The 24775-nt window shown below is 40.3% G+C and overlaps 1 protein-coding gene across 2 annotated transcripts; it reads right to left on the reverse strand.

The window, feature by feature from the left end:
- Positions 1 to 40: 40 nt before the first annotated feature.
- LOC143171179 (methanethiol oxidase-like) lies at positions 41 to 23966 on the reverse strand. 2 transcript variants are annotated; one of them, XM_076359974.1, is made up of 14 exons: positions 23919 to 23966; positions 23097 to 23136; positions 21112 to 21157; positions 10903 to 10956; positions 9711 to 9823; positions 7843 to 8028; positions 6141 to 6261; positions 4876 to 5058; positions 4602 to 4780; positions 3488 to 3566; positions 2870 to 2991; positions 2610 to 2702; positions 1451 to 1569; positions 41 to 804 (listed from the first exon to the last, which is right to left on the reverse strand). In XM_076359974.1, exons 4-14 carry the CDS (start codon positions 10907 to 10909, stop codon positions 642 to 644), a joined length of 1365 nt encoding a protein of 454 aa, XP_076216089.1. In that variant the 5' UTR covers positions 10910 to 10956; positions 21112 to 21157; positions 23097 to 23136; positions 23919 to 23966; the 3' UTR covers positions 41 to 641. The 2 variants fall into 2 exon arrangements, with proteins under 2 accessions (XP_076216089.1, XP_076216088.1); XM_076359973.1 differs by lacking the exons at positions 21112 to 21157; positions 23097 to 23136; positions 23919 to 23966 and adding an exon at positions 16223 to 16321.
- Positions 23967 to 24775: the final 809 nt, after the last annotated feature.

The following is a 24775-nucleotide window of genomic DNA, read 5'->3' on the forward strand; positions in this document are numbered from 1 at the left end:
TGCTGACATGCTAAAAAGAAAAAAAATGTGCTGCTCCACCTGACTTGAAGAACAATTTTATTGTTGATTTTTTATAACACATAGGCACAAATGTTAAAATATAACCCAGCTCCGGAAACATGTGGCTTCATATTAGATAAGCATGATTTTTATGCTGTGTCTGCTGTAAAGCATTGATTACTTTATGAGCAAATTAAGCTTTGCAGGGACAGGACACTCTTGCTCTGGGGCAAGCCCATGGAATGTATCCTTCTTATGGAGTTATTCAGGAACAGCTTCTCCATCAGCAAACAGTGGCAAGACAAAGTGGCACCGGACAACGCAAACAGTCCTTAAAAGACTGGTGACCTCGGCCTTGAAACCTACAGTCAACAGTGATTACACAGGACCTTATGAAAGGGGAAGGAGTGGAGAAAATGAGATGTATATCATGTTTCAGCGATTCACTTGGCTGCCTCAGAATGAGAAGAAAGTGGAGCTTCTGTGGCTCACCCTAATGGAAGTCTAAATTTAGATAGCGGACAAAGTTCCAGCTGAACCGATTCACCTATACAAAAGGGAAGTGGAGGGTAGGGAGGAGAGAGAGGGAGAAAGAGAAAAAAAGACATAAAGCAAAAAAAGAAAACAGCACCATACTACAATTATATCCAGATATCAGAGGTACTGTCTCCACCAGGGTAACGAATCTCATGAGCTAGGACAGGCCCATCAGGTTCCTTCCCAAAATCCACTACGAAGTTTTTATTCACTTTCAATCCACCTCTTTCAGTATCCACATCAATCTGCAGCATAACAGAGCCTTCCCTGAAAAAGGGACAAGAAAACAGATATTGGGAAAAGGATTCATATTTGTTGCTCTTCTCTTCCATATTTGGGCAGGATTTGTCTTCATTTAATATAAAATGGAAAAAAACCCAGATTTAAACTGGGGCTTAGCAGGTCTCAAAAGTGAGTTACATCACCTCAGTGAAACCTGCAACCTCAAATTAGCAATGAATGACTGAAAATTAATAGCTGTTGTTGCTTATGAAGGAATAGGCAAGCTGCACTATGCCCTCCTGTGGCCATCTGGAAGATCATCGTCTCCTTTCTTTAATTCCAAAAAATAGAAAGTCATGCTGATACACTCAAAGGCGGTGCGGAAGTACTACGGATTCCAGGAGGCTAGGTCATGTTCACTGGTTTCTTCCCATTCTCATCTACTTCCAAATAGATCATGATTTCAACAAATAGTGTGCACAGACCCCAACTTTTGTGTGCCTGTTGAGCAGGGGTGGATTCTGGCTAGTGGGTGAAACATCTCTAGGTTGGTAGGCTGTGTGCAAAAAGTTACTGGATTCAGTCTCCCTGTGTGGGGAGTATACCAGCTGGTATATGCATATCACTATTTAAGAAAGAAATCTTGAACATGGGCTTGTACAGTCATCCTTTTTTACCAAAGTTTTCTTACTTGACAAGATCTGGGTAGAACTGCTTGTCCCATGCACTGTAGAGAGAGCTGCTGACATACAATCTCTTCCCATCCAAGCTAAGCTGAATCATCTGAGGTCCACCTGGCACCCTCTTCCCCTAAAATTATAATAGAGAACAAGGTGCTCAAGAAAGCTGCCATGGAGGTTGAACAGAAGAAATGCAACAGCAAGGACAAACAAAACAGCACGGCAGTTCTGCTACTCAGAGGACCATCCAGCACTCTGAAATCCTTGACACAAGAGCACCAAATCCCCTGTTTTGGAGCGAGAACAGTTTTTATTGGGAGTCTTACTCCTTATTAACGGGGAGCCTCGAAGCCAATCCAGATGAGTTCCACTTAATTCACAGAACTAGTAATGTAAGAAAGTAAGGGCTGAAGGGTTCGGGTTGCTGTACTTGGATGGAAGTGTCAAAAATCAAGAGATGGGTCGCGTAACACAGTTGCGAATAAGAACTTGTCTATACTGCAGCTCGGTCACAATCTGCACTATGAAGAAAAGGAGTATGTGGAACTTCCTCAGACTGCCTTCAATGGCCAACAGATCTTAGCCGTGACCATATTCAGTTAACAGATCTTAGCCATGACCATATTCAGTTCTTGCACATCCCATGAGACTTTCCATGGATAGCTGCCTTGACAGTGATAATATTAATGCACATTGATAATGACCAGAGACAATTAATGCTCTTTCATTTTTCTATCACGATGCCAGATGCCATCGAACTCTTTACACACACACAGACGCACACAGACACACCCACCACTGCAGAATGAGCTGGTTTAGTGCTTCAACCATCAGTTGTTGAAAGATTATCAGAAGCAATGATGGCAGTGTGATGAATGCACACTGCATTAGCTTTAAATTAGCTAGCTAACAACTGCAGGGAAGATGTAATTACACAGGTTTCAGTACAGTTGAACAGCTTGTCCAATTCCACCAGGGACCCAGAACACTTACCAGGATTTACTAGCTCCAGTCCATGCTGAAATGTGAGACCTGCCCAGGCTGTAAGCCAAGATATAAACTAGCTCAGGTATGGCTTTATATGTTGTACATTTGTCTGAGGTGTAGCGCTATTTCAAAATGGATTACAATTAGCAGAGCACTGACAACGTGCATGTTAGGAAAACTTACTTTGATCACAAATGGCTCTGGCTGACACTGCAATTCCTTGTCTTCCACTACAGTTACAGGCCCACCTTTTGTGATACTGCCTCCCAGAAACACCTGTAACCAAGGGAATGTGTGAGAACAGGCATCGGCTATCAAACGAACATGAAAGCAATATAGTGACAATTCTCAAGCAAAAGTAAATTGTCATTTTCTCCTTTTAAAAAAGAGGAAATAAGACTCTACTGTCCTTGTACACGACAGCTTTTCTGATGCTGGCTTACCTGTCCCACCAGCTTGGGCTTGCGGGTGTTGGAGATATCGTACTGGCGGATGTCTCCATGCAGCCAGTTGCTGAAATACAGGAACCTGTCATCCAGCGAGATGAGGATATCAGTAATAAGACCTTCAAGAAAATATTCAGTAGCAAAGTCAGGAAACGGACAGGACCAGCAACAAACAAGACCACAAGCCTATTATCTTTCAAAATTCTATTCATAGTAGCCTCAGAAAAACAGGTTAAGATATGGGTTGAACAAACACAATCACCCTTGGAAACCCAGTGCCTACTCAAAGGCAGTTCAGGCTCTACCAGCATCCCCAGGACCATTCCTGAACACTGTGAGCTCGTGCTGAAAGACCCAAACTCCAAGTATTTTTCTAGAGAAACTGACCTCGAGCATTAGGCAGTGTGGGAGCAGAGGTTTGACAATCTCCTGCTTGGTGGCTCATAAGCAAGGCTAATTTGGTTACATCAGAAGTGTTACACAAAGAACCCAAACAGAAATTTAGTATTTTACAAGTGTTTGTCATTTAAGGATAAGATTTTGCAAAAAGCTACACTGTACCAGGGAACTGAAGAGGACACACCCCATTTCTTTTCCAAACATGCTCACACTAACCAGGCATGTCAGGGAGAAGCCATCCTTGCACCTTCTTGCTGGGTACTTCAATCACCTTCTCCGCTGCCCAGTCTCCTTTCTGCAGAAGGTACAGGAGAGAACACAGCATTTATTGCCTTGATGTTAGCCAAGAGGGCTCAGCTATGCATGACAGAGGGAGGAGAAGCAAATAGTGCTATTTATTTAACAGGTCCTGTACGGAGGTGATATGCACACTGCAAATAAGTGTTACCAAGGGGTGAGGATGGTAACTACACTGCCAGTGAGAATGTTAATGATTAAACTATGCAACAACATCTCAGACAGACTGCTGCAACAGTAGCAGAACTAAAGACTGCTAATCTCCTACAGTTTGGTGTCCTGTCTGTCTCCAGCTCGCCCTCTAAAATGCCAACAGCTCTACTCCCTTGTCCGTGACACCATCACTTTCCCTCCCTCCTCTACCTTCAGGTCTTCCCTATGCATCCAAATACTGGCTGAGCAGCAGGCAGCACACATTGACACTGGTGACAAGTTTCACATGTTCTGATTAGCTGTCCAACTGATACATGTTTGTTGACCAGCTTGCAGGCCAGAAAGCAAGCTGTTGAGCTAATGCTGCAGCTATTTCCTCAGTGCAAGTGTTCATTAGATTGACTCGCATTCAAGTCATCACTAATGTTCTATCATTGGCAAGACCTTCCCCTCTTTGAGACTCTCACAATTCATTAGCTGTGATTAAAATGATCAACAAGTTATTGTGGAGGGCAGGGGAGTTGGAAGTGGCGCTGACAGACCAGCGCTACGACCTCTTAAGCTTTGCCTCCTTTCAGGATCAGGCTGCTGAAGACTTGCATGCTGGACATCAGCAACACGGCTGCAGAGGTCCCCAAAATGCCCACCAACCACAATTGCTCAAAGATGAGGGACTACAGAGTAGCTTCAGAAAGCCATGGCATTGGCTTGTACGCATGCAGGTTTGCTCTCTGACACAATGTTATAGCTTGGCTAGAATTAGATTGGAATTAGGAGCCCTATTTTTTTAATCAGAATTCTACTATTTCCTAAGTGATTGGTGGATTTTTGAAACAACCAGGTTTGAGCTTCTATGTTTGCCATGGCTTTCATTACTTACCTCTGTCTTGTAGAGCCGATGCACTGCACTACTCAGAGCACACCCAACAAACCCCTCTGCAGCATCCGGATTGTGGAGGAATCGAATTTCCAAAGGTATGGAGCCCTTCCCCAAGTCAATTGCCTGAATGTAGGTGTGAGTGCTCCAGTCCCACACATTAATGCGGCGGCCATAATGCCCTAATAGATCAGGTCAGCCAAAAATAAGTACAGAAGATATTAGTTTAACGAAGAATCACTTTTACTTTTGAGAGTTTAAACAAATGCTCCCTCACCTCTCTCTACATCAGCTGGCTTAAACCCATCTGCCAAGACTTTTGGGGCTCCCCATTCGGTGCTCATCAGGACATTGTGTCGTGGCTGATACCAGAAGTCATAACCCAGGGGGGGTACCTTTTCCCCATTCTCCCAATTTCCTTTCACTTCAAAGGTCTCTCCGTCCAGCAAAATAAAGCCACCTGATATAAAACCCAAAGAAAATTGTTTGAAGACATTCACACAAATTCACAGCTTTATATAAATAATATATTAATATTTAAATGTCTATTTTCTAAACATGCTGTAAAATGCAACTCTGTGCTTAAGGACAATTTTGTGATTCCGTTGGTATTGCTTTTGTGGACTAAAGCAAATGAAAGCTGGATTTTTAAAGAACTTCATCATATTATAATGCATTTTTTAAGCTCCAGTTGGTTCTATTTCTACTCAAGTCACTCCAATAAATCAGTTAGCCTCCTAGAGTACATTTCAATTAAGAGATATCTTAGAGAAGATCCTGGAGGAGTCACCTCTGTTATTCTTTGCTTGCCACCAATACCCTTGAATTACGTACATAATATGCATCTATTCAAGGACATGTTTGCCCACAATCCAGAAGAGAAAAACCCTGTGAAAAGGAGCAGGGTTCACCACTTATCACCTGAAGTACATTTCTCCTAATAGCTAGTATTTCCCTTTAGATGTCAGGTAGTTTACATCTGACTAGGTAACAAAATTTATACACAAGAATCCTTCAAAATTTTTAAATGGGAAATGCAACCTAGAATAGCTTGAAAGGCTTAATTTTCATTAGACAATGAGACAAAGACAATTTAGGTTGGCAACAGAATCTTTCAAGTCCCAGTCACAAATACTGAGCTGATACAGATTATGTTCAAAAGCAATTCTTCCTTGCTCTATGCTGAAGGGGCCCAAGTGGAATGTTAATGGGTTTCTTGCTCGCATTATAACCACTAGAGTTGGTCGTCTTGAGTAATGTATTTGAAAGAGAGAGAGAGAGACATGGAAGCGGAACTCATCAACAGTCCCACAGAGGTTCCTCCACATCAGGTCTGAATTGCTGTGGCAGAACAATGTCCATACAGCTCACCTGGTAACTGAAGTATTTATTCTACAGTTACATAAACAACCGCTGGAATGGTTATGTGCACAAAAGAACTGCAAGCTCTTAACAATGCATCTGGCTTTGCAGCCTGTACTTTGGGGGTGTGATACTTCTATACCGCGTATACTTTTCTAGAGTAATGAAGGGGATTAATACCTTTTCCGTTGCCAGAAGGGTCTCCCAAACAGCTGATTAAGATTTCACCACTGCCCAGACAGTGAGAGGTGTGAGGATTAGCCACGTTACCCTTCCAGAACAACTCCACTGGCTCAACAATCTAAAATGAGTATACACAGTCAGTCACCTTCACCAAGATCACTACAGAATACCCGCTCCACCTCTAAGAGTTCAAGTTTCAGAGAGAGAGGAAGGAGTGGGAATGGCTATATGTGAAGGGGATTGTTTTCTTTGCTACTTTGTTTTTTGAGTACCTGCCACCTCCCGCTTTCCACTCTGCCCAGTAATACAGTACCATCCACGACATTTATTTGTTCTTCTCAAAAATATAAACAGCAAGAGTTGCATGGTTAGAATCAGTCCAATTCCTGCATCAGTGAGACACTGACATCTGCGTTTGTTTTAATTAGTATCAGTGGCAGAAACACCACTTGTGTGCATTCAGCCATCAGCTCTCACTGGAGTAGTAGCAGTTCAGAGGGGAAAAAAAAGAAATCTTTGAGGCTTGCCAGAGACTCAGTTTGAAATAAAATTCACTGTACAAGAAGAGACCTTTGGGGGTTTTTCCACTGCATTAATAGTTAAAGGCTGGCAAGGTTCTAAAGAACTCAAAACTGAAAGACTATGAATGAGAGTCTTTGCAGGCAGGTGGGGTGGGACAAAAGACCACTTAAAAGTTTCCTTACGTTCCACATTATGACCCATCTTCAAAATATGTTTTTGATCACTAAATTTGCCTCTGCCAAACCTGGAACTTTGTACTGAAGTTTCACACGTTGCTGTAGGATTCATCTGACCAAGTATAGACGCTGACAGCATATATATTTGTATCTAAGCTAATCCTCTATGCTTACTTTATCGTCAGTGAAAAGAAACAAACACTCTTAAGACACAATTCCTTTACCTTAAAACAGTTTTCTAAACTAGGTTAGACAAATCTGACTCCAGCAATGCCTATTTCTCTTTCACTGACTGTAAAGAGAATCTAAACAGTTAGACATGGAAAAGTGTTAAGTCTATATCCGAACCTGTATCTATGCCAATATCTGTATCTCTGCCAAATGAATTCTATTGCAGTGGAAGTTTTATTTTGGGAAAATTTTGATTGTTTCCATGAACAAGAGATTTCAAAAAAAGTTCATTTCCCCATATTAAAACATTTTCTTAATTTTTTCTTTTAAAAAATCTACATATCACATGTTTAGGAACCAAGGATTACAAATGAAGGAGGAGGTGTCCTTTACAGAAGAGATCTGGTTTTGCTCACTGAAAATCCAATCAAATTTGAACTCATCTCTGAAAAACATACAATCTACATATGCTCGGCTGAATGTGTCAGGTAGGAGTTTGCCTCGTGATCTTGCAGTCAAAAACAGTAATACAGTGTGCAACTACTTCGACTGAAATTCATATTGCAGAGGCAGGTTGAATTCTGGAACTTCCTAATTTTTGAGTGTTTGACACCACATTTACTCGTATTTCTTTAGTGCAAGATTTTTGTGTGTAGTTTATCAATAAATTGTAGGAGTTTCAAAACTCCCACAAGTTCCTAATATTTGACAAAAGCTTCCATAACTGTTCTGACTCCCCTATTCTAATTTGAAGTTGGAATCCATAAAATCACTGTCTCTTGGTCAAAATATAAGAAAAAAAAACCCAGCTTAAAGTCATCTAAATATACCTTATGGATCCTAGGAGCTCGCAAGTCTGTTCCCACATCCACCACATAAATGCGAGAAGAGATCAGGCTAGGTAGAATCAGACGATTTCTTCTCTTTGTGGCATCCCCAAAGCAGCTGCTACAGGCATTCCACCCTGAATGATGGAGCTCATCCTTAAGATTTGGCATGGGCAGGCGATGGATCACCTACAAAGTCAGAGACAGATTTAAGATTCAGTCTGGTATAGTTTTTCCCCTAGGCAAAGAAATGGGTCTTTATGTCAAAGCATAAATTAATAAAGAGCAGAAGGAAACTGCTATTTGTTATTCAGGAAGCAGATTCAGCCTGAGATATGCAGAGCTGAAGCTGTAAAGTGGGAGAAGAAAGTTGGACATCATGATTGCACAGCGTTTGTTAAATGTTGTATGCTATTAAATTAATCCAAATCTTTAAAAGACTCTATTTAATTACGGAGACATGCAATAATGATATGGAAAAAACCAACAGAAAAAAACATCACTTGTCCATGTGCTGCAAGTCTCTGACTTTACAAGATTTACCTGATTACAACTGGGTCTGACTGTAGCAAACTGACATGTTAATTTGCACTCTTGCTTCTGATTTTTACTTTTCCGCTGTATAACTAAGAAAAGTTGAAAGATTACAGCTAAGTTTTGTCAAAGTTTTAGGAGATTTGTTTCCTCCACTCCTCCGCAATAAAACCCTAAGCAGTAGCTCTAAAAAAAAAGAATTATGAAAATATTGTCAAATCAGATTCGCCACTCCTTAAACACATGGAGATCAGAGTCCAAAGTACCTTCAGTAATTTGAGTCATACAAGCACTGCATGTTTAAATGCAGTTCAGTGTACACTATCTGCAGTAACAAACTGAGCAGCTTAAGAACAGTCTTACCAGTATTTTGGATGTGGTTTATTGGTAGCTACCTACTGTCCTGGTTTCGGCTGGGATAGCTAATTTTCCTCCTAGTAGCTGGTACAGTGCTGTGTTTTGGATTTAGCATGAGAATAATGTTGACAACACGCTGATTTTTCAGTTGTTGCTAAGCAGTGTTTATACTAAGTCAAGGACTTTTCAGCTTCCCGTGCTTTGCCAGTGAGGAGGCTGGAGGGGCACAAGAAGCTGGGAGGGGGCACAGCCAGGACAGCTGACCCAAACTGGCCAAAGGGCTATTCCATACCATACGACATCATGCTCAGTATATAAACCGGGAGAAGTTGGCCGGGGGACAGCGACCGCTGCCTGGGGACTGGCTGGGCAGCGGTCAGCAGGTGGTGAGCAACTACGTTGTGCATCGCTTATTTTGTATATTCTTCTATTGTTGTTATTATTATTACTATTTTACTTTATTTTAATTATTAAACTGTTCTTATCTCAACCCACAAGTTTTCTCACTTTTACTCTTCCAGGGCGGGGGGGAGTGAGCGAGCAGCTGTGTGGTGCTCAGTTGCTGGCTGAGGTTAAACCACGACACCTACCCACAGCTTTCCATTTATGAAGTAAATGGATTAGATTTATAATGCCTAATGTGCAGAATTTCCCAGGGTATCAGACATCCTACATTATAAACGCTGTCTACACTACTGACACATCCCGAGGAAATATCACCTTCTAGAGCTTAATACTCATGCTCAGTATAAATCAGTAATGGTGTTACAAAAAGAACTATTAAAATACTAAGTAAAAAAATGCTCTGAAAGTGTCTTGAGACTAACAAGATAAATGTTAGCTTTCAGTAACCTAGTAAGAAAAACAGCAGAGGATTTGATTGGTTCTCAACACAAATATCTACTTGAAAATGATTATGCGAACCCAAATATTCGCCACCCTAGAAAACGGAGCACCGGAGCCATTCTACACACAGGTACCTGGCAATAGTGCGGAGATTTGGGGTCAACATCCACAGTGGCCAGGTAGTCAGGTTTCTCTATCCCAGTGTTTCTGTAGATACAAGGCAGGTACACAATCTCCTCCCGGGGACCTTTCAAGGCAGAAGTCTTGTTTAATACATCAAAAGAAACTGTTTTTACAAAAAGCTGTGGTTAACTTTAATAGACTCTTCTCTGGATTTAATCTCTCTGTCTGTAAATTGTGATTCTTCCTAGGAAGCTGAACCTCAGTATTTCCATTTTATGGAGAAACACTAGTAGTACATAGTTTGAGCAGCCAGAAATCGCCAGGAGAAAATGCTTATTCAGCTGTGGGGCCTTTCCACTCCCTCGCCCTCCTAATGTAAGAGGCCCTGGGGATGCAATTATTTTCCTGAAAAAGGACAGTACTGGAGACCACCTTCCCACCTGCAAGGCCGTGCCAAGCCTCTCCTTTCCCCAGTTACACAAGTGATTGACTCCCTGCTGCCAGGGCCCAGATTTCAGTCTACCTATGCCAAAAGCCTACTTATTACAATCTATAAAATTGAGGCTTTTAAAATGTATCGAAGGACTCACGGGGAAGTTCTGACACTATTAAAAGCTACAGCAAAAGTCCTCAAGGGCTTTAGCGAGGTTCAGGATTTAGCCAGACACTGCTGGGAAGAACAGAACATAACTTTTGTACAGCTACAAGTGGATGGGAAGCTTCACACAGTATACCCTACAGTCCTTTCTCCTATTTTCTCCTTCTTCTGTCCTAGACAGTCACTTGTTTTTATGAGAGAGTCTGAGGGCAGTCTATAAAGGTCTCCATCCAAAAACACAATGAAACTTTTTTTTTTTTTTAGATTAAAGACTTGCCCCCAATATTCTTAAAGCAAAGCTCTATTTTGCAGCATAGAAAAACAGAACAGTTTGCCGAGTGTTAGCATCCTATAGCCACGCATACATCTAAACCCAGACCCACTTTGTTTTAGTGCTATGATTTAGTGAACTTATGGTAACAGAGCTTGCATGCTTTGCCCAGAGTTGGGTGCAAAATGAAGTAAAATCTCTTCTGATATTTAAAGTCTCCTTGGCCTTGCTAATTAACAAGCCACTCTGGAAGGCATCTACCTAGTCTTCACCTAATTTGGAAACAATTCCTTTACTGAAGGCCTGGATTTAGAAAAGTTGTTACAGTACTTGCCTTTCATGGCATCCAGAGGAGTTGCATATCCTGGACCACATGCTCCGCATTTTGCTGATTGAAGAAAAAAAAAAAAGAAGTTCTTTTAATCTCCAAATTATTTTAAAGCATATCTCTAAGAGGGCATTGGCTTTGCATTCAGAGATTGACAAATCTTAGATCCAATTTCTACATTGCCAAACACCTGTAAGTCTCGCTGACTCCAGTCAGTGCTGAGGTTACTTGAGTTTCTGAAAATATACACAATATGACACTCCACACTCAAAAATAATGGGAAATTTGGGGCTTCATTTCAAGGAGTTCAGCCTCACAATTTTAAAGCACATTCATATATGACAAGGGTCTGGGATTTAAGAAAATTGTGTTAAATGTTTTACAGAGAGCTGCTGAATCACTGCCAGATGAGTAAGTAGACAGATTGCCCAATTTGAACAACCCATTTTATTATTACTGGAAAGCCTCCAGTCTTTCTCTGCATATAAATGCTGAAGAAGTGGTTATTTTTAAGGATTTACAGCCTGGGTAAGAGGCAATACTGCAGGTGACCAGAAAGGACAGGAGGAAGGGGAATTATCAACCATGGCACCTTCTATTAAAAACTCAGCTCCCCACCTCTGCTCTCACGCCACCATTAGAGCTGCCAGAAACTGTCCTTGAACCGGCATTCCTCATTCACCACTTCCAGCACGGCAACTACATCACAAATCAGACAACTTAGTGGGGAAACTGTAGTTTTACGAAGCTAGAAAGGGAATCTAAATGTCCTCCGGAAAAGAGAACCCCACAAAAGCAGAAGGAGCATGTCTGGTTCAAGGCTGGGCTCTGCGTTAGGAGGAACATGTCATTTTATAGGGGCAGAAGACTGAGAAGCAATGCTCTTCTGCGCCGAGAGTCAAAACCAACCCATGCATCTGGGTGTCTCTATGCACAAACCCTCAACATTTCAACGGAGAATGGGAACTGCAGCAATTGTTATCTACAGCTTCTCTATCTGGAAAGTGATGTGTTCACTTCCAAAAAGATAGGACTGCTATATTAGGATTTTCCAGAGTTAAGAGCTTGAGCCTCAGTAAGCATAAAGCACTGCTCACTACTAACACGTAATACTTCTTAAGCGTTTCAGCTTGCTTCTAAAAAGTTTCTTACCTCCCTTTGTATCAGTTTGGATCTCAATCAACATCTAAGTAAAAACTATATTAAAACAGCTTCGTACACAGCGATTTCTACTCTAACACAGTCAACAGAACATATACGCTCAGATTTGCATCAATAAATTGTTGGCTAGAACTAAGAAAATATTACCCTGAAATATTGCTTCAAGGGGCAGTTACAACAAGTTGCAGGTTTATAGGCTTAACTGACGCACACAAATCTCTTCTAGTCACGGAGCTGCAGGCCTGCTGAACACAATGCAGGAAGCTTCTGCTCTATTCCTAAACGGAACTAGCATATAATCAGCTGTTTAAAACACAAAAATATAGAAGTGCTGTGCAGCAGGATGCCAACGTATTTTTTCAATATGGCATGAAGTGAAATGCATGTTGACAGAAGCAAAAACATAGTATAGTTGCCTCCCTCCGTTACCTCAAGTATCCGTAATAAAAATAAGCAAACCAGCTAATTATTTGCCATTCTCTGATATTTAAAAAGAGAAGTTGATAGCAACAGTTTTTTTCAGAATGCCATAGATCTAAGATTTCAAATCCAGAGGTAGCGACAGCTCCAGTGCCCATTTAAGTATGGAGCCTTCTTTGGAAGGCAAAATGTTTCAAGCAATTTGCTCACTGCACGTGGAGGCTCATAACTTTAAAAACTGGATCTTCTCAAAAAGAGTGATTTAGTACTTTAGATTTAATTTCACAGTCTTTGTGAAATATTTTTATCTGGAAACACAAAATATAAAGTTTGCTTTGTTCCATTTATGTCTAAGCTGTAATTTAAACTTTATTCCAATTTTCTCAATCACCTAAATTAGCAGGAACTCAGTATGCATTAGACCACAGCTTAATTAGCATTGCAAATGCGGTTTTCTGCAGATTACTTTGAGAAAAAGATTATTTGTGCCAAATTGTTTTCCAGAGAAAACATACAGCAAGATGATGAACGTTTTCCCTTCCTTCTTCTCATGCACATTTTTCTCTCCTTTCCCTCTGATCTTGTTCAAACACTCTTTTATTCTGAACGATTGTATCTAACTGCCTGAAGATATCTGTGGATGATGCAAGCCCTTCCGTGTTACACGATGCCAAGCTCATTTGTGAATACAAAATAAGGTTTTTGTCATGAAACTGTGATTTGCACCATCTTGTAGCAACTTGTTAACAATAATATTTACATTGCTATGTTAATAATCCATGGTTAAACACATTAATATTACTTGTTGCGTTCCAGATCCTCCATTAACCTGGCAGCTGACCAAGTGTTTTGAATACCAGGAAGTGGGACGCTATATCACATACGTGTGGTTTGCAACCTCCAGAGAGGACAAAAGCATTGAGATTTTCTTGCTGCAATTGTATGTTACACCTTTACAGGCAAATTCTCTCACAGTAGCTTTCCATCCACAAAGTCCACCTTCCTTGCCTCTCTAAATCAAAGAACGTTTCTCTACCGCCAATGGCTCACACGTGAATTTAACAGGAAGAACATACGCATTTAGCTTTAACTGCTTCATTGTACAATTTTCCTTTTTTCACAAATGAAGTTACAATAAGCCAAATTCCTCCTTACTCCTATGCAGTTATTTGTATATAAAGCTGATAAAAATCTCACAGTTCCCTTTGTTACCGTTGTCTACAGCAATTCTCTCCTGTGGAGAGCAAAGGGAACTGGGGAGTCCAGTCTAGTTTCCTTTTGCTTTGTATTTTTTCATGTCTTTCCATCTGTTCTGTTCCGCTTTTTGGAGAACAGGAGGGACAGTAAACCAAAGGCAACTGTCCAATCCTTCGTGAGCCACCAACAATGATCCACAGGCCACTCTGGAAAACTCCATACAAATCAACAGCAAGGTTGGGGGATATTTTGCTACGCTTACAACAGCTGAAAATATGTAAGCTGTAATTTCCCACATAAAGCATAATGAGGGACTCCCTGCAGCTTTTCATCCACTCAGTAAGTTTTAGACAAAAAGGAGGCAGTTCTCAATGTCATAAATGTTAAAAGTGCTTCTCTGACGGTGGAAAAGACACCGCACTCTTTTGGGTGGCAGTGAAGAATAAAAACTTTTCATTTCCCTCATTTTTGGGGGCACCAAGTCGTACCACAGTGCCAAGTAAAATCGCATACTGTGCAAGGTCAAAGAGTGACGACTGGATCTGTCAGTCCAGTAGTCACAGCGTAGAGGAACGGTCCAGGCACCTCTGGGTTCGTTTGTCCCTGTTACTGGGTGAGCCAAGTCACCGTGTTGCTCTGCATCTCTGAATACAAGCGCTTCCTCTCCGCCTTTTCAAGGGCTGTAAAGTCTTCAGAGGTGCTGAGCTCCTCAGGGCAAAGAAATAACGGGAAATACAGATCATCCCAAAGGACAAGAAATACCACAAAACATTATAAAAGCAAGATTTAGGAGATTGTTTTATGAAAAACTTCTGAAAGTAGCTATTTTTAAAAAAAATAAAAGGCCAATCCATTTATACTTACCTAATCAGTGTGTTAAAAGTTTTGATGTGATATGCAAAGCCTCTGAAGAAGCTGCAGCATGAGCAAACTATACTCAGATTAACCTGGAGTCACTAGTAGTCTGGTTAATGAGGTTTATAGATTTACAACAATGGGTAATAGCATTGTAAACAAATATCCCACCTGATAAAGCGCAATTTCATAATACATTTGGTAACTATTAACACAAGAAAGAGGTATTCTTTGATAGTTTGGGTTTAACAGCGTGAAATAAAGGAAAGGAGCAGGAAAGACTTTGTCTTTTCATATGCACTGTTTTATGGCAGCAGAGTTCTTCAGCTCACTTAAGACAACAACCTGTGAAGGTGCCCAAGACTCTTTACTCTATAGAGGGAGTTTAGGACAAATGTGGCAATAAATTAGGCACCTCTGTTGAGAGCTTAAAGTTAGGTGGAATAAATCTGGGCTAAACTGGCCTTTTTGCAGAGCCTGAGTAAACAGAAAGTCCTCTGAAGTTAAGGTGTATGCATGGGTTAAACACTGACATATTAAAAAATGAAGGTAGGCAAATCTGGTTTATGGTATGATTGTGCTAAACTGCTGAAATGAACACACAAATGGGAAAAAATAAATCAGTGTATCAGCTGTGCTATATACACAACAAGACACAGGCTTTACAGAACAACAGAGACAAAAGCAGCACATTCTTTCTGGTAGACAAGTCTTTTTCCAAGTAACAAATTATGCACGCAGACTTTAATGATCTGTTAAATTTTTGAAGAGCAGTCCAAGACTTGATCTTCTACGCTGCCAAGAGCATACTTTTCCAAACCTTGTGACCAATCTATCACCATCATGCTACTTTAAGCTTTAAGGTGCAGTATTTAACTGACTCTTTATACACTGCCTAGCGACTTCTTACAGACTGCCGCAACCATTTAGACAAAACTGTCATTATCACAGGTTACCAACTGAAACTTACAGTTTGTTAGAAAGCAAAGCAAAACAAATGTAATTGCACTACTAGTACTTACAAAAGCACAAAAAGGTAAACATTCACCCTAGGCAGATAAACCAGAGGAGACACTTCTGCTGAGTCAGAATCATTGTTTTTGTTTGTGTAGTAAGGGCTTTTTTTTAACTAAGATCTACAATCTTACCCCATTTTGTGAAATCACAATGTAAGTGTCCCCCTTGCAAATTATACAATAATATATTCACATGCAAAAAACCTTCCATCTATTTTAGTCCCCTCTCTCCATTTTCCTGTCCATGTATCCAAACATGAAAGTCCATAAAACTTACATCGTCTATCACAAAAATAGAAGGAAAAAGTTAAATTCTGGTCCTCAGTTTCCCGACAATCTTCCTATGAGTCATTCACGTTCACAGTCAACCAGAGTAGCAAGTCCAAATGCTTATTTCAGTTTCTAAATGCTGAGGTACTAAAAGAGACATTTAATGGTAGCATAAAAGGCATTTACTGATGCATTAAGGCTACTTATTTAAAACCATGGGGGGGGTCCATAGCTTAAAGAAGTAAACCTTTTAATAGTCGGAGGAAATGCTGAGCTCCAGCCCCGCGTCTCTCCTTACCAGTCCACCATGCTAACGAACCCCCTGGCCCCTGCTTACAAGTTTCACAGTGCAGAATTGTAGCCAAAAGCAGCAGATCCCGGCTGGATCCACAGGCTGGATCTCTTACCCATGTCGGATCAGACACCCAGGGCCGCTGGGTGCGTGCAAGAGGAAGCACAGCTGCCTGGACTGGATTCTTGTGAAGCAAAAGCTGTTCGGAGAGGGTCATATATACAAGAGTGAAGGGGCGGGCAGGACTAGGGAGAGAAACTGCCAAGGGGAGGATCCAGTGCAGCTGGGAGTGCGGGAGGACGGGGACAGAAATTCAGCTTCTGCTTGCCAGGAAAGAGCCAGGGAAGCTTTCAAAGCTCTGCTTGAGCCCACGTCCTCTGCTGCACCCGGCTCTGACGCTGCTGCACTTTCCACCTGCTCCTGTTTGTATTCCAGATACGCTCATGTGGGTATTTTGTACCCAAGTAACCACCCTCACGCAGAGAGAGCCTGCATGCTTTCTAACAGCAAAGGGGGAAACAGTTGTGCTTTAAAACTCTTGATTTTGGGCAATGTTTCATGTTCTCCAGGAGTCAGTGCATGCCAGACCGGATCACAGCTCTCAACTGTGTCTGGTTTGGCAGGCAGCAACGTTTTTAACATTTCATGGCCCTTCAATCCCTTAAACAAGGCAGCTACAAAAAGACAACTTGCCTGCTGAAAACTTCACAGAATTACTTCTTAAAGAAGATTCTTTCAAGATTGACAGCTGCCCCGGAGCATTGGAAAATCTGGATTTCACTCTTTATTCCATCTGGGGATTCTGCTGAACTGTCCCTAATAAGAATTAGTCTATTATTTCCCATTGATTTTTTAAAGGACAGTACTTTTTCCTAGGCAACATTACCTCTGTCATTTCCAAAACATTCTCAAGAAAGGATACTGCATTTTACAGCCCTGTCCCACTTCTTCTCTGCCTTTTACATAAGCCACCAGTAACAGCAGAAAAACTAAATGGTGCTGAAACACTAGAACTATTTAAGCAATTCCCTCCATTAAGCCAAGAGAGTGTCAGGGAGAGATGATAAACAACCTATAACTAACCATTTATTTAGATTTATTTAGTGAACTGAGCCTTTTTTTCCTGATCACGAATTAGACAAATGCTGTCTGTTAACTTGTTTACCGCTTCAGACTGCTAGCTAAATAGTTTGTGCAAACAAATTATTGCTCAAAAATGCTTTTTTCTAAATTTTGTTTTCAATACTCCACAGCTGTAGTTAGGTATTTGAACTGTGTGATGGGCCATCCCAGCCATGTCTCTCTCATTTGATGGGCTTTCTTCTGCTAACTGATTCAAAAAAAGATAATTTCGGGGAAAAAAAAGGTATTTTTATTATTTTTGCCCACAAATCCTTAGTGTCCGTTGGACTGTTCAACTTTCATTAAGAGTTCCTTGCATATCTATCACTCCTTCGGGTCTTTTCCTCCTCAGATACAGCCTTGTCTGTCCAACAGTTCCTTCCCTTCTTAACTTTTCATTTTAAAACACTACTTTACTACACATAAGCTTGATTCAGTGGTTTTTTAAGCAGCTATTAAAAATGTGAGTAATTTATTTCATAAACTTGAGAGACTATGTCCTCAGGAGGCACCATGAAACGCTAACTGAAGATCCACCTCGAGGAATCAGGCCTGCCTCTTCAGACCAGTGTGCTCCTGAAGAACCCCACTGACGCTACAGGGACTCCAAGGATGAACAGGAGTTCACAAACATCACTTCAATTACAAGATCTACGACCTGGATTTTAGGTGGAGTGGGTGGGAATTTAGTCATTCTCAGCAATGACCTACTTCTGCTTCCATCAAAATCGCCAGGAATTTTAGCTCTCGAGGTCAGCACGAGGACAGTCAGGCCAGCTCCACACATCCACTGAAGTCCCGTGCAAGGAGCAACGCTGCAGGAGAGCAGCGGAAGCACATCATACAAACAACACTAAAACATGCAAACTGATCAGGCAATAGTTTACTTCTGTTTAAATTATCTGAACCAATAGGGAACGCGTTATTGCTCAGGATGAAAACCACATTATATTAAATCATTAGTGCTCTTGGCTCACATCTCATGCCGCTGTGGAGGCAGTGGGATCCGCCGCACAGCTCGGGGTGCGTCTATCACAAACACAAAACCAGAGAAAGGCCAAAATGAGTTCGTACACAGCCGGGGGCTTTGGAACAGCCTCGGGGGCAGCCTGAAGCAGGAAAGTTGCAGAAAAGGCGCTCAAGATTAAACCAAGTGCGTGCCAATGGGTGCGGTCAGGAACAGCCTGGTGAAAATGTTACAAACAGCTCGAGAGATAAAACCCATTGAGTGAAACGGGACTGTGTTAAAAACAAACCCACACGAGCAGCCACAAATACTTTCATCTAGTCCTTCACAGGCTAACCTACACCGCACCACCTTTCTCGTTTCTATACAGCTCTTACCACCGTCACCCCCCACGTTGCAGCTCAGACTCCTGCTACACTTCTGGCAAGCGCAGGTCCGAGTTTTGCATCCTGCATCTAGAAATTAATCTCATTGAAGTGTCTTCATCGAGATTCACAAACATAATTTATCAAAGTAGAATAGTTTTTATCAACACATCGACATGCCTTGTCTTGAGAGACGGTTATAATATATCATTACATTTATAGCAGCACCAAAAACATGTCTAGGTAGGGCCAAACACACTTGTTTCTGGCCCATACCTTTTAATGGCGCCCAAACTCCAAATTATGCTTGAGATGAAACAATCTGATGAGATGGTTTATCTAGTCCGTTGTTTCACATGCCCAAGATTCCCCCAAAGCCTCGCTCCTCCGTTCTGCGTGCCATTCATTAAGTGCTGCACGGGACAGAGAACTCTGTTTTCTTCTCAAAGCAAGCCTGGGAACACGGGACTACACAACACCTGTCCCATCCCGACTTTTCATTACATTTTCATTACATTTCACGAGGAATATGGAATGAGTCCAGGTATTAAGGCCAGGATTTCAAATGCTCTTACTTTTATTCTTCTTTCTGAGATTTTGTATAGTTCATTCTCAGCTGATGCAGCATGGTGCATGTCCTCATATTTTGACGTGCTGTTTTTCAGATGTTTGATTCAGATTCTTCCAAGGTGGATATAATGTGAAAATTCTTTATTTTCAATCTTTAGGTTCTACACTGGATCTATCAACAATTACGCCAATTCTTTCAATTACAAGTAGAATGGAAAAATAAACTGCAAGCTCTCTAGTTTAACTGATGACCTGTATATTATATATGCATAGTATGTGCACTATTGGGTCCCTCGTCTTTTATTGAGAGTCCTTGCATAAAAGCACCGTAAAAAGAATGAATTATAATTATTAACCACTATAAACTGGATTGGGCATATATCAGAAAGTTCATATAAAATGACATGAAATAGCTACAGTCCGAGTTAGAAACGATTTCTTTCCCTCTCTGCCCTGGACAAGTTTCAAGCTGGCCGTCTGTCAGCCTTTCTGTCTACCTTACTACTGACAACTTTTTGAACTCAGTAACGTGTTTACAGAATTAAACAACCAAAAGTTGTGTGTTTTGTTTGTATAATTCATCCTGCAATCACACAAAGTGCAAAACCCCTTCAGGACTAGGATCAGGACCTTTACATTGCACTCATATTTTCATTCTCATCATATAACTAATACAAAAAGCATCTCTCCTCCCTCTCCAAACATCTCAGTCCTCTCTCCAAAACAAGAATACGAGAACAAAAACCTAAATGTCGTTGTCAAGGAGTACAGCAACTAAGAATTCTCTGTTGTGCGTTTGGCTTGGTAGACAGTTTAAGACCAAGGTTTTATCCTTTTAATGTTTATGAAAACATTGTGTCAATTTTAATGAATCTTTACAAAACAGGCAAAATCTTGCAAACCTCAGGCAGAAACGTCATAGAGAATGTTGCTTGAGTAAAGACTATTGCATTTAGATGAGCAATGTTATTTCTTTCTTGATTGTGCAGAAAGTATTAAAGCAAAGGAAAAAAGAAAAGAAATCCAAACAAATGCAACCTAAAAACAAAACCCCAAAACAAAAAGCCCGGCAAAACAGAGCAATCCACTGGAGACAGATTCATTCACCTCTAAAGAGGATGGGAAAGAAAATAACCCACACATGACAAGCAAGAGTCAGATCACCCAACGGACAGCTGGGAAAACCTTCAGACACCACAAAGATGAGGGCAGAATAAGACCCAGTGAAGAATTAAGATCAGGAAAAAATATTAAGAGGCCATTGTGTTTGCAAAGTCAAGCATTCATTAATAAAAGCTACAGTTAAGGGTGTCAATATAAATTAAATTCAATCCCCTTTTATGCTGATATAAATTAAATTCAGTTGCCTTTTAAATGTGCATTGTAAATCCTGTACTGTGAAATAACTCACCATTATTTTTTCATAAGATACACACCTAATTCAATTCATGACTAGTTAATACATTTTAACCATTAATATTTAGTGCATAACCCCAAGGTTATAAAAAAAAAACCCCAACACATTCCAACCAAACACAAAATGCAATTTTTTTAAATTGCTGTATATGAACCCTGCCATACGAGTATTCTATAAATACTATTAAATTTAGCTGCGCAATACCCACTGCGTTAGGTGGCATCATTTAGTTTATTTGACAATTGCTAACTTGAGAGGAGAATCATAGCTCCATTGACCAAAGCCAATTACTAAATTTCAATAGCCACTTTAAAAAAAGCATAAGCATTTAGCTTATTTATAACAACATATGCAGCTCACTCGTCCCTTCTGCAAATTTGGCTGCAGATGTTTTATGCTGAGCACCCAAAAATGAAAACTACCCAGTTACTGGCCCAATCTGTAGTTTAAGCGACTCATCCACAACAACTTTGGAGTCAATGGAGACACTAGAACTTATTTTTGAGAATTAATAGAGGATAAATTAGGTTGCAGAAGACAAAAAAGAATCAATCGCAGCCTACCTTCAAAAGAAGAAACCGGGAAATACACACCATTCGTCTTCACTCCCTGGAAAATTGTTCAACAAATTGTTAGAACCTTAGAATAACTTGGAGAGAACTAGCCTAATTATCAAGAACAAATCACAGCACACCAGTTTCTTTCTATGATAAGAGAAGACTTCGATCAAAAGGGGAGAAGTAGAAGAGAACATGTATCTTGGTTAGAGTGAGAAGTTTGACGTTGTGCCTCACAGCTTTCTCCTAACTAAACACATAGCTTATCTAAAACAACTGTAAGTTTGGTGTAAAAATATCTACAAAACTATAAAATCAAAAAAATAGCTATGTAATGATTCACTGACAAATCGGAAGGACGTTTCCACTGTCGCCCTGTAGAAGTCTACTATGGATCCATATTAACAAGTAATTTCAGCACCATATCACATGTGAAACAGAGAACAGGCACATTAAATCTACAAACAATAGCAAAGTAGGAGTATCAAGTATTATGGATTATGGGATTATGGAAGAGAAGGGATTACAAAAAAATGGAGACATTTGGAAGCGGAGGGGTGTTTCTCCTGAAATAATACCATCGTTATCAGAATTAGCCTGGAAGCTAGAAATGTCTAATGCATTTTAAAGTTTTCAGAATTCCTTCTCAGTTTATTTATCTGGATATTTGTTCCCAATCTTATGTGGATTCAGAGGCAGGCTGAAAAGCATTAGTGTGAATTTGTCTTAAAACAGCATGGAAGCAGGTCTGGACGCATTAACTGATAGCAAGTTGGCAGAGTGATCACCTGCAACACAAATGTTGACAGCCTTCTTTGAACTTCATTGATATTTGCAAACCACATTATTGTTCTTTAATTGTTATATAAAATACTACATCTATACAGCAATTCCATTGGCAACCAGAGTTAACTATCTACACATGTAATAATAAATGATGCTCTTGACAACTTTCAAATTCTATCACAAATCTTACAATAGAGATTTCTGTTAAATCCCGCAGTCATGCTATCTGAAGGAATCACAGTTTTTCTTCTTAAGAGGCAATATGCTGAGCCTCATGTTTATGGAGAGCCCACGGCTTGAAGCTGAAACAAGTACAAAACCCCACACATTTATTATTTTTAATAATTTCGTAATGTTTAAAGAAATTGCATAATCTTGGAGAGCCCGATCTTTTACTTCAAGGTTGATAATAATGAAATGACAACAACCAGATGTTTAGAGAAACTGCAAAGGGAAATCTCAGCTGGGACTTGACAAGACAAACAAAATCAATGATTAAAAAGACAGACATTTTTATAGCCACAACAGCTTCCTGCAGAGAAACATCTTGATCCTGGGCCAAATCCCAGAGTCCTGTAGGCTGGAGGCCTCTAACTCTGTTTTTATTAAGACCTCCCTTGAGTAGGTTTCCTCCGCAGTGGTAGGTTATTTGCCTAAGTAATTAGCTCATATTTAGTAGATAATATTGTCATTCTTTCAGGACTAGTATTATTAGCTGTCAGTAAAAAATTGCCATGTCTTAGCAGCTTTTTAAGGAAAGGAATCCCGCTCCTTATTTGTACCTTTGTTGCTCAATTAGGCTCTCTCAAGAATAAAGGAGAGACCTGTATTAGCTGAGGAGCTGGACCGTAATGCGCTTTAGTATCCCTTCTAATGCTTGGTGTCCTTTAAAAATAAATGTTCTGAGGTTTGATCTACCTCAGTATTTACCCCTGTTACACAAATACGCATTCAAAGAAGAGCCTGTAATTGTGATCTACGTTCTTGGCCAAACGGGTCCAAAACTTCGTTATGAACTATAAGGATATCCTTTGTTCAGAGGGCTGTTTGTTTTCAAAGGGGAGTATCTTTACAAATATAACTCCAAGTGCATACCTCCAACAGTTTATCAAGTCCCCTAGGACCTCATACTGTAATAGCTCATTTAAGTAAAAAAGTTAAAAAAAAAAAAAAGACTTAGAGAACAAACAAAATGTACTCCTTACCTCTCTGCAACATATTAAAACAGCTCGGCAGATTTTTACCCTAAAAACAGAAATGTAAGGGGGTTTTAATGATTTTTAGCAATCTTTTCAAAGACACAAGTGGTGACTGAGGCTTACGCATTTGGTAGCTACATGGTTTAAAACAGCTTAAGTAACTCCCGGTCACCCATTCCTATCCTTACACTATCCACTAGGTTGTACAGAAACAGCAGTGGGCAGGGAAAGACATTTCCTACACATTTAGTTAGTAGTTTTGGAGAGAAGGGAGAAATTTACAGCTATAAACTAATGAAAATTCGTGCTCTATGTTACACCTTGTAATTGTAAATGAGTTACAACGTATTTGAGAATTAAATTGAGCATGGAACCAATTAATAAGCATCCTCAGGCATCACAGTGACCCATTTGTGCAAAGTATTAAGGAAAAACATTTAATGGAGGATTCCCCAAATCCAGTCTTTTGAGGTAAAACAACACATTTGATTTCTGCTTCATGAGCAGGTTGGGAAAAGCATTTTAGGAAGAGCTAGAGACATTTACTTCAATGTTTGTTTGAAAAAATGAAAAACAAAGTTCAAAACTTTGCATGTCAGTTAAAATGTAGAACATGTGGATGTTTTAAACATTCAGATCTAAAGAATACCAGGTAACGTTACATTTATCACAAACAATATAAACTGAACCGAAGTATCAATTCAGTGGGATAAATGAAATGAAGAGACAGTTCTGTAATCAAAAGGAAACAGGGAAATGTCCTGTACTTAAAGCGATAAATGAATATAATAAAGAAACTGGAAAAAATCAGGGAAAACGTCACTTAACTGTAGTAATCTTGGGTATTTTGGGCAGCCAGCACACCTCGCTGCGTAAGCGTCTGCCTACCTTGATACACCTGACTCAGCCAAATCTGCCACAGAAAAAAAAGACGTTACATATATACTTTCATTTTCAGATCATTAGTGGCATTCTCAAAGCTTATTCCATTCAAACACATTCTAGTGGAAATTTCTGCTCCCTCAAAATCTTCATTTGTTTTTCTGGCCAGCCCCACGCTGTTTTTTGAATATACTTAAGAACTGGAAGAAGTCTACTACATCTTGTTCCACTTTCAGAGCTGAAGTACATCCTTCCAAGGATTTTTCAGTTATTCTAAAACCACGTGTTGAAACTTTTTCACTTTTTGCTGCAGGTGGTTCCAATCTTAGACCCTGGCAAAAAACCTTACATGGCAAGCGTCCAAAACGCTGGCGACCAGCAAAGCAAAATCCCCTATTCCAACTTACTATCTTCGGAGCACGTAATTTATCAATTGAGTTTTCCTACGTCAAATTTTTTACTAAAACCTACATGAGATTAGGAAAACGTTTTAGGGTTCGTCCAGTTGAGATGCACAGCTGGACCTGCTTGACCGTCGTGCTCAGATTGGTTCGTGCGTGCTGATCTCAACGTGGCTTGTTTTTCTCGGGTGAATGAGCCCTGAGGAAAATCGCATTTTGATGCCTTCGCGGGTATTTGCCTTCTTTCTTCTTCGAGATTTGTTAGTTTCCTGCTTCTTTCAGCCACAGAACATCAGTGCAAACACCTGTAGTTCAACAGATCTCCTAGAGTCACCCAAATGCACCTACAGCTGGTATATGCTAGATGAAACACAGAAGTCCACCTGTGTGTTGTGTTTTAAA

The sequence above is a fragment of the Aptenodytes patagonicus genome, chromosome 26 (assembly GCF_965638725.1).
Source record: "Aptenodytes patagonicus chromosome 26, bAptPat1.pri.cur, whole genome shotgun sequence".
NCBI classification, from domain to species: domain Eukaryota; kingdom Metazoa; phylum Chordata; class Aves; order Sphenisciformes; family Spheniscidae; genus Aptenodytes; species Aptenodytes patagonicus.

Excerpts from the sequence above, each read along its gene's own strand:
- LOC143171179 (XM_076359973.1), bottom strand. Across the intron at positions 4,781-4,875 it reads GCCAGCTGATGTAGAGAGAG|GGCATTATGGCCGCCGCATT; the intron begins GTGAGGGAGCAT and ends CTGATCTATTAG. Across the intron at positions 805-1,450 it reads TTCTACCCAGATCTTGTCAA|GGAAGGCTCTGTTATGCTGC; the intron begins GTAAGAAAACTT and ends TCCCTTTTTCAG.